The sequence below is a fragment of the Ictalurus furcatus genome, chromosome 1, assembly GCF_023375685.1.
Source record: "Ictalurus furcatus strain D&B chromosome 1, Billie_1.0, whole genome shotgun sequence".
Taxonomy (NCBI): domain Eukaryota; kingdom Metazoa; phylum Chordata; class Actinopteri; order Siluriformes; family Ictaluridae; genus Ictalurus; species Ictalurus furcatus.
In genome coordinates, this window is record NC_071255.1 from 27,748,080 (window position 1) to 27,760,522 (window position 12,443).

At 37.7% G+C, this 12,443-nt stretch overlaps 1 protein-coding gene across 1 annotated transcript in view; it reads right to left on the reverse strand.

Moving 5' to 3' along the window:
• Positions 1-1,681: 1,681 nt before the first annotated feature.
• Positions 1,682-12,443, reverse strand: part of scn5lab (sodium channel, voltage gated, type V-like, alpha b) — a 127,346-nt gene continuing 116,584 nt past the window's right edge. Inside the window, exons 21-27 of the mRNA XM_053635277.1 lie at positions 12,289-12,411; positions 7,092-7,364; positions 6,258-6,311; positions 5,415-5,552; positions 5,188-5,292; positions 4,591-4,861; positions 1,682-3,621 (exon numbers count right to left, since the gene is read on the reverse strand). Of these exons, the coding sequence (XP_053491252.1) occupies positions 2,396-3,621; positions 4,591-4,861; positions 5,188-5,292; positions 5,415-5,552; positions 6,258-6,311; positions 7,092-7,364; positions 12,289-12,411 (2,190 nt within the window). The 3' untranslated portion in view covers positions 1,682-2,395. The remainder of the gene's footprint in view (positions 3,622-4,590; positions 4,862-5,187; positions 5,293-5,414; positions 5,553-6,257; positions 6,312-7,091; positions 7,365-12,288; positions 12,412-12,443) is intronic.

Below are 12,443 nucleotides of genomic sequence, written 5' to 3' on the forward strand. Positions count from 1 at the left end.
TAAGTGCTCACCAGAAGGAGGCCTGAGATCCCCTCTTCTAAACGTCAAACCGATATATTCTACCTCCATCACACAAAACCCACCTGCAGTTATTAAATCCAGCAAGACATAGCACATTGCTGAAGTTATGCTAACTTATAGGTTCTCAGCTGTTTGACACTCACATTATACAGGCTTATACACACAGCTTCCTTCTGGGTAATATATGGCTCCTCTCCTGTGCAAAAAAATAACTTAACCAAATGGAGTTTTTTTTTCCCCACAAGAATTCCAGTTACTATCTTTTGTATTTGTGTAGGCTTCGAAGTGAAGAAACATGATTATCATGTCTGCTCTGGTGTAATACGTTGTAGAGTAGAGAACAGGATATCAGCACCTACATTACCCTCACGCTACACATGATTTTAATCTGAAGACGTTGTATACTTATTCAATGCAGGAAGTGAAAAGAATGTTTCTTGTGTAATATTTATTCACTGTAGCGGGTACCATGTGTAAGTATAAGCAATCCCCAAATACACGCAGCTGTGTAGATTACTGAGAGAACCAGGATAATCTGTTGCTTCTGTGTATCTGACAGGTTTGTGTTCGATACTCACAAAATATACATTTCCCCAGCAAATTTTCTGCATTGTCATGTTGGTGAAGCAATTGATCGGTCATCTTTGTAAGACAATGCAAACGTTCCAGATGTCTCGTATTTCACTCATTCAAGTTGGAGTGATTTCATTTTAGGTAAAAGCCCTTTGTATTTCCTTAAAAGCATACTCTTAGTTTTCTTTTCTTCGTTTTTTTTTTCGCAACTCTTATACATGCAGAGTATTAGCTGTGTTTATTCTAACAATGTTCCTGTTATGATAGCGAACATCTAAATATATTTTTTTATAACATCTATGTATAAATCGGTTAACAGTGGGAATCTGTGCCACTTTTGTGTTCCATGCTCTTTTGTTATTAATGAGGGTTGCTTGTATTGTACATTTGAATTGATGAAAGTAATGTCTTGTGCTCGAATGGACTCGAATGGATCGAAGACTACAATAAGTTCAGCTAGATAATCGGATTACATTAAATGTATATGGTTATTGATGTAATCCTCAGGCGTGAAACAGCTTCACCATGCCTTTTATGAGTCTTTTGCACTGGTGAAGAGGAATAAAACAGGATTTAAGTTCTACCAGGCACACTTGGGGTCTATTGCTACAAAAACAGCCCTTCAACAAACTTGCTAACCTGACAAGTGGATTAAACTCTTAATGTGAGTCTGAGATACAAAACAAAATGATGCAAAACAGATGTTCTGCAGTAAAGAATATGCCATGGAGCCAGCAAGAGATTCCCCTTAGACATAAGGTTGACATAGTATAAATGACACTTTTTTTTCTTTTTTTTGGATTGAAACATACATCTAAAATCAATATTCAAATTTTATCGAAAGGTAGCAAATTATTGCTGAACTCAGTATGTGCAAAATAAGAATTCTTTTTCAGCCTTACAAAGAAAAATGGCCATTACATCTCTAATCGATGCATTTTCCAACATGCAAAATAAATACTCACAATTAAAATAAATACACAAAAATGTTTACTTGTGCAGGGTGTTTGATACTTTGAATGAAAGCCCGTACAGTCTTTTGGTAGCAGTGGATGAAGATGGATGTTGTACAAAAGAGACCGTTGCTGAGTCGTGTTTGATTGTCTTTTACTAGTCCTGATTATAGCATCCTGTAACCAGACCAGACTATTTGTGAGAGACTGGCTTACATAAATATATGCAAAATGTGGAGGAAAAAAAAAAGAAAGTACTGTCAAACATTCCCACTTATCATCTTCCCCCTCTCATCGCTAGTGACACAACCCGGACTTGTCAGAAGTAATTTTCATACTTAATTGTGTCCAAAAATATGTTTTTTTCTTTTTTGTAATATAAGTAATTGGTAACATTAACAAGACTATATCTCTAGCGTCTTGGATTTTCTACATAGTGTGAAATCTATTGTCGAAAGGAAATCACACCAATTTAAGTAAGACCTTTTAATAAACTCAGGTGGTCAGGCATAGTTTGTAAATGTTGATAAAGTGTATTTCTTTCAATCTAATATATGATTAGTACATATGTGATATAACTGCAGTTAACTGCTGCAGAATCTCACTCATGCATATAAACGGAAGCAAAGTTAACGTGAGCTGTCTACACTTTGCCCCTGTATGTTCAAACAAAATGTGAAACACAGGAGAATTAAAAACATCAACTTGTCCTACAAAAACCTTGAAATCTTGATGCACAGTCACATGTATCAAGAGTTTTGAGTGCTGTTTGAGCTATGTTACATTCTGTAAACAAAAACCAAAGTAACAAGAAGATTAATGTGTGAGAGAGCATTTTATACTTAATGTTATAGAAATGTTTCACGGTCTGTGTCAGGGTCAGGTTTGCTCAGGTCACTGTTCCTGGGCTCAGGTATTAGAGCTTGGAAAAGCTCACTAGTGGCTCTTGTCACACTGTCATAAGACGGCGGTGAGGAGGTCGAGGACAGAGCCTCAGTCTCAGGTCCATAATTCTCCTTCAACATGAAGGCTATGAGTCCTTCCTTCTCTGGTGGGCTGTCATCCTCACTGCTGGCAGCTCCCTCTACATTGATCTGTCGATATATGAATGAGGCTTGCCTCAACTGTCTCCGGAGTAAATGCCTTCTGTAGGCCCTCTGTATAACAACGGATGATACCTCCTCTTGCTTACGTCGTAACGTTGTAGTGATGGGCTCGTAGGAGATTTTGGATGGATTTGCCATCATAAATTTCTCCTCCATTTGTTGCTTGAGAGCATCCATTTCATCCGATTCGCCCAGCACACGCTTGGTAAAGGCAAACAAGATGTCCAAGCAGTGAATCTTGTCACCGCTCACCATAGGCAAGTCCATAGAAATCAGCTTGATTTTGTTAGGCTTGGCAATGCGCAGCGGCTCGGACAATGAATCAGCAAAATCCGAAAGCTTAACGTATTCGATGAACTGCGTGGCCTCAGGATCAAACTTCTCCCAAACCTCGTAGAACATCTCAAAGTCATCCTCACTCAACGGCTCAGTGCTCTCCTCTGTGGCCACACTGAAGTTCTCCAGGATAATGGCAATGTACATGTTCACCACAATGAGAAAAGAAATGATAATGTAAGTAACAAAGAAGGTAATGCCTACTGAAGGGTTCCCACAGTTGCCCCGGACAGTGGTGCCTATGTTTGGCACATTGGGGTCACACTCTTCAGGGGAGTTATTCAAAATGGGATTGAGCAGGCTGTCCCAGCCAGCTGATGTCGTTATCTGGAAAAGGCAAATCATGCTGTTGCCAAATGTCTCAAAGTTGAACATGTCATCAATTCCACCTTGTTTCTTCACATAGGCAAAGTTTGCCATTCCAAAGATGGCATAGATGAACATGACTAAGAAGAGCAGGAGGCCGATATTGAACAATGCAGGTAAGGACATCATTAAGGCAAATAGTAACGTTCTGATTCCTTTGGCTCCCCGAATAAGGCGAAGGATACGTCCTATTCGGGCCAGTCGGATAACTCGGAAAAGTGTCGGTGAAACGAAGTATTTCTCAATTATATCTGCGAGAACAATGCCTGCAAGAACGAATGAAAAACAAAATCATTCATTTGGTAAAATAAGTCTGTGAAATAAAAACATTTGTTAATGTGAATGAGACATAGCTTTACATGTAGATACAATTCTTCAGATGTCCCTGTAGACCATAACTCTGAAAAAAAAGACTCAAACCCTAAGCCAACTCAAATTGTCCAACATTAGCCATAAACCCTAACCATGTCATGTTAGCATAACCATTCCTTAAACCACGCCTTTTCTGATTCATGATCCTAAACATGGATATGTGTGTTTTGGCTTGATTTGCAATATTGCCCACTTGAAAAATGGACACAACCATACATTTTCCAAACTAACAACTGTCAGATGGCTCAAACCTCAATCACTTTGCAAGCCTGAGCTGGCAGACTTGATTGCTGCAATTTCCTTCACCTTAACTCAGGCCCTCCTTTTTGCAGGGGTGATCACTCCCTCTCCTTGCTAACCCCTTGTCTGTATTATTTTCTTCAATCAGGGACATCTACTCTCAAAACTGGCCAGGCTTGCTACTTAAGCATGGTCTGTCTCTTTCTTGGTAGATATAGTGCTGCACAGCTGCGCTGGAGGTAGACCTTGATAAGTCAAGCCAAGGTTATGTTGGCTTTACAGTTAATCTTCTCCATGTGGCTGATGAAGTGCTTGATTCCGGTGTATTCTGCTGTTGTGGAGGATGTTACTGTTCATTATGACCAGTTCATCTAAATCAACAGGATGTTACTGTTCATTATGACCAGTTTGAGCGGAGCCTACTATACACTGGATGCAAGATTACCATCTTTTTTTATTATTATTTCTTTTCCCTCTTTCAATTGACTTCCTTTTATATCCAAGCATGACTACCTACCCAACAAATATCAATGCTATGATGAAGTTGATACCCCCTTGATATCATGATAATCAGCGTTTGGTGAAATACACTAACACTCAGTTAGAGTCCTGCCTTGTCTTACCCACAATGGAGAGAATGACTACCACAAAGTCAAAGATGTTCCAGCTGACGGTGAAGAAATAGCAGCGGAGGGCAATAATCTTAATGATGCACTCGGTGGTGAAGATGATGATGAAGGCCAGGTTGACTTTATACAGTATGGACTCCATGTAAGGAGACTGCTCATCTGTCTCCACCATCATGGTCAACATGTTCAGGAGGATGAGCAGCATTATAATGATGTCGAAGGCTTGTTTTGACACCAAGTCAAAGAAGAATCCTTGGACTGTGTTCTGAATGAGAGTACAATTTGCATCATTGTTACACTTTCATTTGTATACACTATATGGCTATAAGTGTGTGGACACCTGAACATGTGGTTCTTCCCCAAACTACTGCCACAAAGTTGGAAGCACACAATTGTCTGATTTTGTATATATTCATCAAAACTACCTATGTGTAGTTAGAATGCTAATGTGAGCATATCTACATATAAATTGTCATACATTAGTATATCGTGTATAGTGGTTTAAAATTTGAATTACACAAAATAAATCCAGTAAGTAGTTTGCACTATTTTTTTGTGGATAATTGGTAAGAATAATAGCTATATACCCACCAAAGGCCTAGGAATAGGTTTCTGAGGTTTTTTTGATCCAAGCTTTTTCATGGCATTGTAATATTTCTTCTGCTCTTCAGTCATGAAGATGTCCTGTCCACCTAAGTGCAGAAGGATTTCACTGTTATTACTGATGTATAGTGTGGATAATAGCATTATATTATACTGTGTAATACTTTGCAACAAATTTCAGTTAACCATTTTTAACAATACACATTGGTACTTATCTTTCGTTTCTGTTGGTTGAAGTTGTCAATGATCACACCGATGAACAGATTTAGGGTGAAGAATGATCCAAAAATGATGAAAATCACAAAATACAGGTACATATACAAGTTGTGCTCCTTAATTGGCTGCTCCTCCACCTGTCAAATTAGACAAGGACACATTTATTTCTAGCGTATGAATTTGAAATACATATATATATATATATATATATATATATATATATATATATATATATATATATATATATATATATATATATACAGTACTGTGCACAAGTTTTAGGCACCCTATGTTTTTGTTATAGATTTCTTTAATTTTATGACTTCTACATTATCAAGTCAGGCTGCTGGGTTTTGCTGCAAAAATAGTAGAGGTAAGTGTGATAGTCAAAGTCTCCATAAGAATCGTGGCTGGTTCTGCAAGATGCTCAATAAAACTTACAGCTAATTTCCTTATAAAACAGCACAAATTGTACTGGAGACTGCTATTTTTATTTTTATTTTATTTTTTTGTCACACCAAATATTGACTTTGTTTCATTGACTAGTGTTTACTGCTCTTTACGGTATTTAAAAAAAATGTAAAAACATTATTTTGAAGGCATCTTTGGTTTACAGCATTTCTCTGCATGATATATATATATATATATATATATATATATATATATATATATATATATATATATATATATGTGTGTGTGTGTGTGTGTGTGTGTGTGTGTGTGTGTGTGTGTGTGATCCTATGTTGTAACTATGGATCGAAAAGAAACCCACTATTTATTATTTATTTTTCTTAAATAATATAAAAATGTTAAAATTAAGAAAATTAAGGTTCCAAACTTACAGCTCGGGAATCCACTGCTGCATACATGATGTCCATCCAGCCTTTAAAAGTAGCCTTAGCAGGGGAAAAAGCAGGCTTAAACACAGGTTTCAACACTTCACATGCATATGCTTATTAAAACCATTACTAATGCAAATGTCGCAAGTTCATGTTTCCGGTTAATACGTAAATGTCTACAGGACATTCCTATAGCATCACCCTTCCTTTTCATTGTGTGAAACTAAAACCTTATATCTGTGTCCACCTTTCTGTCAGTAATGGACAATTGAATGTTCACTCCTTTACAAATCAAGTGTAAAGAGAAAATAAAAAGCTTCCTCAGCCAGTGATGAAAAATATGGATTACCAGCCAGTGCATGTATTTGTTTTTAATGAAAAGAAAGAAGAGGGGGAATAGAAGGGGAGCCCTCTTTTAAACCAAGTAGCCTTTTTTGCCTTGGTTATCAGTAATTATAGGGCTTTTGTGAATGGGCTAGGACTGACTATTTCTAGACGCAAATGGAAGGTTTGTATTGAGTCAAGTCAGAAAAAGGTGATGGAAAGGAGCTAAGTGACTTGTTGCTAGGCTACCGTGCCAACTAAGTTAAAATGAAGAACGAAGTGCATGCACTCTTGCTCAGAACAAAATTCTGTATAATGGGCCCCGGTGATAGCTAAAAATAAAGTTCCGCTGACTTGTTGATTGATTCGTACTCATGGACAAGCAGAGGTGGGCAGCGACAAAGTGCAAGAGAGAAAGAAAAGAAAGTTTCACACTGAGTGCTGTGTGTGTGTGTGTGTGTGTGTGTTTGTGTGTGTGTGGGTGTGTGTTTGGCGAGGAAAAAGATCACTCACCACTTGAAGTAGTGCAAGGTACCCAGCACCCACGTTATCAAAGTTGACTTTTACTTTTGTCCAGTAGTACTGGGTATCGTTCATAGCCAGGCACTCGGTCTTGTTGTTAATATGTGAGGAATTGTAGATGAAGCCTGAGTGGTTGATGCAGCGGCCAAATTTTCCAGCAAACAGGTTCACACCCATGATGCTGAAGATGAGCCAGAAGATGAGACACACCAGCAGGACATTCATGATGGAGGGGATGGCCCCAATCAGAGCATTCACCACCACCTGGTGCCCATGGATACAAACAACGAGTAGATTTTTGATAGGGAATGGACAGCATCTATTCTGTTTTAGACTAGCTGTAAATTGTTATTTAATATTTACAACCCTAATTCCAAAAAAGGTGGGATGCTGTGTAAGATGTAAATAAATGTAAATAAAAACAGAATGCAATGATTTGCAAATCTCATAAACCCATATGTTATTCACAATAGAACATAGAATGCATATCAAATGTTTAAACTGAGGAAATGTACCATTTTAAGAAAAAAATAAGGTCATTTTGAATTTCATGGCAGCACCACATCTCAAAAAAGTTGGGATGGGGGCAACAAAAGGCTGGAAAAGTAAGTGTTACTAAAATGAAACAGCTGGAGGAACATTTTGCGACTAATTAGGTTAACTGGCAACAGGTCAGTAATATGATTGGGTATAAAAAGGATATCCTGGAGAGTCTCTCAGAAGTAAAGATTGGATAGAAGCAAATGTTGCTCTAAAACCTGTATATACCTTTCAGCATTGATGCTGCCTTTCCAGATGTGCAAGCTGCCCATTCCATAGGCACTAATGCACCCCCATACCATCAGAGATGCAGGCTTTTGAACTGAGCGCTGATAAAAAGACGGATGATCCCTCTCCTCTTTAGTCCTCTTTAGTTTAGAGGACGCGGCGTCCATGGTTTCCAAAAAGAATTTCACGTTTCGATTCGTCTGACCACAGAACAGTTTCCCACTTTCTCTCAGTCCATTTTAAACGAGCTTTGTCCCAGAGAACACAGCAGCGTTTCTGGATCATGTTTATATGGTTTCTTCTTTGCATGATAGAGCTTTAACCAGCATTTGTGGATGGCACAGTGAACTGTGTTCACAGACAATGAGTTCTGTAGGTGTTTCTGGGCCCATGTAGTGATTTCCTTTACATAATCATGCCTGTTTTTAATGCAGTACCACCTGAGGGCCCGAAGATCACGGGCATACAATATTGATTTTATGTACTGTAATTGATGAGATGTTCATAGTCTTCGCAACTTTACGTTGAGGAGCATTATTCTGAAATTGCTCCGCAAATTGTAGACTTAGGTTTTCGCAGATTGGTGAACCTCTGCCCGTCTTTACTTTTGAAAGGCTCTGCCTCTCTAAGATACTCTTTTAATACCCAATCATGTTACTGACCTGTTGCCAATGAACCTCCAGCTGTTTCTTTTTAGTAACACTTACTTTTCCAGCCTTTTGTTGCCCCGTCCCAACTTTTTTAAAGACGGGTAGCGGCCATGTAATTCAAAATGACCTTTTTTTAAAAAAATAAATAAAATAAATGGTACTTTTCCTCAGTTTAAACATATGATATGTTTTCTATGTTCTACTGTGAATAACATATGGGTTTATGAGACTTGCAAATCATTGCATTCTGTTTTTATTTACATATATTTACATTTTACACAGCGTCCCAAGTTTTTTGGAATTGGGGTTGTACATAAACACTATGTTCACTAACAATCCTTATGATTAAACTAATGATAAACAAATGCATCTACAGTTTTCCAATAACCATTTCTCAAAAGACACAAAGAAGGATGAAGAAACATCATGGTGATGGTCATATGCATCCATAGCTACAATACAATAATACTGGTGGTTGGGTAGATTAGCATTACAACAGGGATAACATCAGGACAGACAGAACATACATATACACACACACAAACAGTGACCCATATTTATGTACTGCTTGTTAGAAAGCATCCTGGTTCTTGATCCCAGTTCTGTTTTTTTGTATCTGCAATAATTTTTCAGATAATAGGAAGTGTCACAAAGAGATCTGCCAAACAGCTGATCCTCTGAATGAGACTGCACTTTCTCTCCCCATGCAAACAAGGCCATGTGCCTCAAGCAGTTGAAGTTAACATGCTGTAACGTCTAATTGTGTTTGCCAGACCTACAGCGACATAGAGGGAATTCTGTGCATTTCTGCTAAATCACAGGGAGATATATAGTGGTCGTTTTATATCGGTTTTCTGTAAAGAGATGCTTAAACATTCTTGGAAGGAGTCTCCAGTTTCAGACATAAAGCTGTTACTTTAATTTCTCTGCCACAGGAGAGTCTTCAGGACAGAGGACTTTGCAGTTTCTGTTTTCGTTAATAACATAACCTTTTTGTGTGAACGTTCCACCACATAAAATGTAACTTTAAATGAATAAAAAGTATAATGTGATGTTCTTTAATGAATAGAAATTTGGAAACAAATTGCTACAGTATAAGAGGAATAAAACAATTCGGGATGTGCTGTTATTGGAAAACAGTCAAGAATTGCATCATATTACCCCTTTATTCGTTACACATTGATTATGATTATCAGCCATTCGAAGCTGAACTAACAAACTGTGTCAAGGGGGGTTAATGTGACTTTTTAATGACTTTTTAATGCACAAACCAAGACTAAATTGCACTGTTGTGCAGCTAAGAGAAGATAAATATAATACATACAGTGGGGAAAATAAGTATTGGACGTGTCAACATTTTTTTCAGTAAATATATTTCCAATGAGGCCATTCATATGAAATTTTCACCAGACATCAGTATTAACTCAAGAAATCTGAAATATGAAGTTTTCACAACATTAAAGTCCATAATTAAAGTTATGTGTAATAAAGTGGAATGACACAGGGGAAAAAAGTATTGAACACGCTAAGAAAAAGCAGTTCTCCAAGGTAAGGTAAGGCAAGGAACCAGCTGAAATCCATAAGTAATTATACACCCTATCTGTGCAAAGTAATATCAGCTGGGTTAGTAAATTGGTGGTCTATAAAAAGGCTTTTTGTTACCAAGGTGTCACACAAGAAACATCTCATGATGGGTAAAAGCAAAGAGCTCTCCCAAGACCTTCAGGACCTTATTGTTACAAAACATATTGATGAAATCGGATACAGACGTATTTCAAAACTTGTGAATCCTTCAGTAAACACCATTGGGGCCATTATCCGCAAGTGGAAGCAACATCACTCCGTCATCAATCTGCCACGCACAGGAGCTCCTTTCTGACCAGGGAGTCAGAAGAATAGTCAGAAGAGTAGCCCAAGAGCCAAGGACCACTCAGAAAGAGCTCCAGAAACACCTGGAGGCAGCAGGTGCCATCGTCACAGAGAAAACAATAGGCAATGCACTCTACTGCTCACGCTCACCCTGCAAGACTCCATTACTAAAGAAAAGGCATGTCGAAGCTCGTTTAAAGTTTGCTAGAACTCATTTGGACAAGCCTATGAAATACTGGGAGAGTGGAGTCTGGTCAGACGAGAAGAAAATTGAACTTTTTGGCTGTCATTCTACACACCATGTTTGGAGAAGAAATGGCACTGCACATCACCCTTAAAACACTATACCAACAGTGAAGTTTGGAGGTGGAAGCATCATGGTGTGGGGCTGTTTTTCATCACATGGTACTAGCAGATTTCATATAATTGAAGGAACGATGAATGGAGCCCTTTACTGGGAGATTCTTGAGAAGAACCTGCTGCCGTCCACCAGGATGATCCAAATGATCCAAAGCATACAGCAAAGGAAACTCTCAATTGGATTCAGAGAAAAAAAAATCAAGGCGTTAGAATGGCCCAGTCAATCACCTGACTTGAATCCAAATGAACAAGATTTAAAGACAATATGTGTAGAAGAATGGGCCAAAATCACACCTGAATACTGCGGCTGATTAATTTCTTCATACAGGAAGCATCTTGAAGCTGTCATTACAAACAAAGGCTTCTCCACTAAGTATTAAATCAATTTCAGTTAGCGTGTTCAATACTTTTTATGTGTGTCATTCCTCTCTGTTACACATAACTTCATTTCTGGACTTTAATGTTGTGAATTCTTTATATTTCCGGATTTCTTGAGTTAACTCTGATGTCTGGTGAGAATTTCATGTGAATAGCCTCAATGGAAATATATTTACTGAAAAAAATGTTGACACGTCCAATACTTATTTCCCCCACTGTAGCTAATACTGACCGTATGCCTGTTGAAGGAAAAGAAAGATTTTGGGAATTACTTTAATACTGATGGTACAGTCTGCATTTATTATTTTTACTTTTAGTGCAATTGATCCTATTTAGCATGATATATTTCTTTATTATATAGTCCAGGCTACCATCGTGATATCCGAGTTACTCCTATAGAATACTGTCAGGAAAAAAGAAAAATACATTTAACAGAATATTAATGGTTTTATAAAATAGATCCATTTAACACTGGTTACACTGAAAGAGCTGAGCGGTGTACATCTGCATACAATACATTTACACTGAGCGCAGTATTACACAGAAATATACTGATTAAAACATAGTGCAGTAATTATTAAATGTAATACTGGCAAGAGTTTCACTTCCGTCTGGTGAAGTCCGGTTAATATATGAAGTATGTAGTGACAAATCAGTCAGACTGTGGATTGGATAGATCAGACATTATTACAACTTAAAAGAAGAGTGAAAATAACAGTTAGACTTTTGAGGCATGGACTTTTCAATAATATTAGCTAATATTAGGTCCAAATTAGTTATTTTTTATATTTATAAAGATTATTAGTTGTAGTAAGTCTTAGTGTTTCATAACATTAATAACATTTATTGAATATCTGAGTACGAGAAAAACGCTTTCTTATTTATCATTCATTTTAAATGAGTGCAAGTTTGACTTTACTGTAGTCTAATGCCATGAATCGGCTTGTTATAATGTAATGTTGTATAATGCCCATGCCTCTGTTATACTAATTGTGCGTATGTATTGAGTCTTTGTGTTTACAGTGTACTTTTGAGTTTTGATTAATTTTTTTCTTTTGAAAAACGCACTGAACTTAAAAATGCATTGAAAGTGGGGGAAATAGCGACAGAGGACAGCGAAGTGGCAGATGGAAATAAAGAGAGAGAGACAGAGAGGCTCTTACCCTCATGCCTTCAAATCTGGATAGAGCTCTTAGTGGCCTGAGAGCCCTGAGGGTCCTAAGTGATTTGATGGCAGCCAAGTCAGAGTAGCCTAGTGTGCTGGCTACGAGGCTTATTAAAGACACCTAAAAGGGGCACAGAGAATGGAGGAGACAGA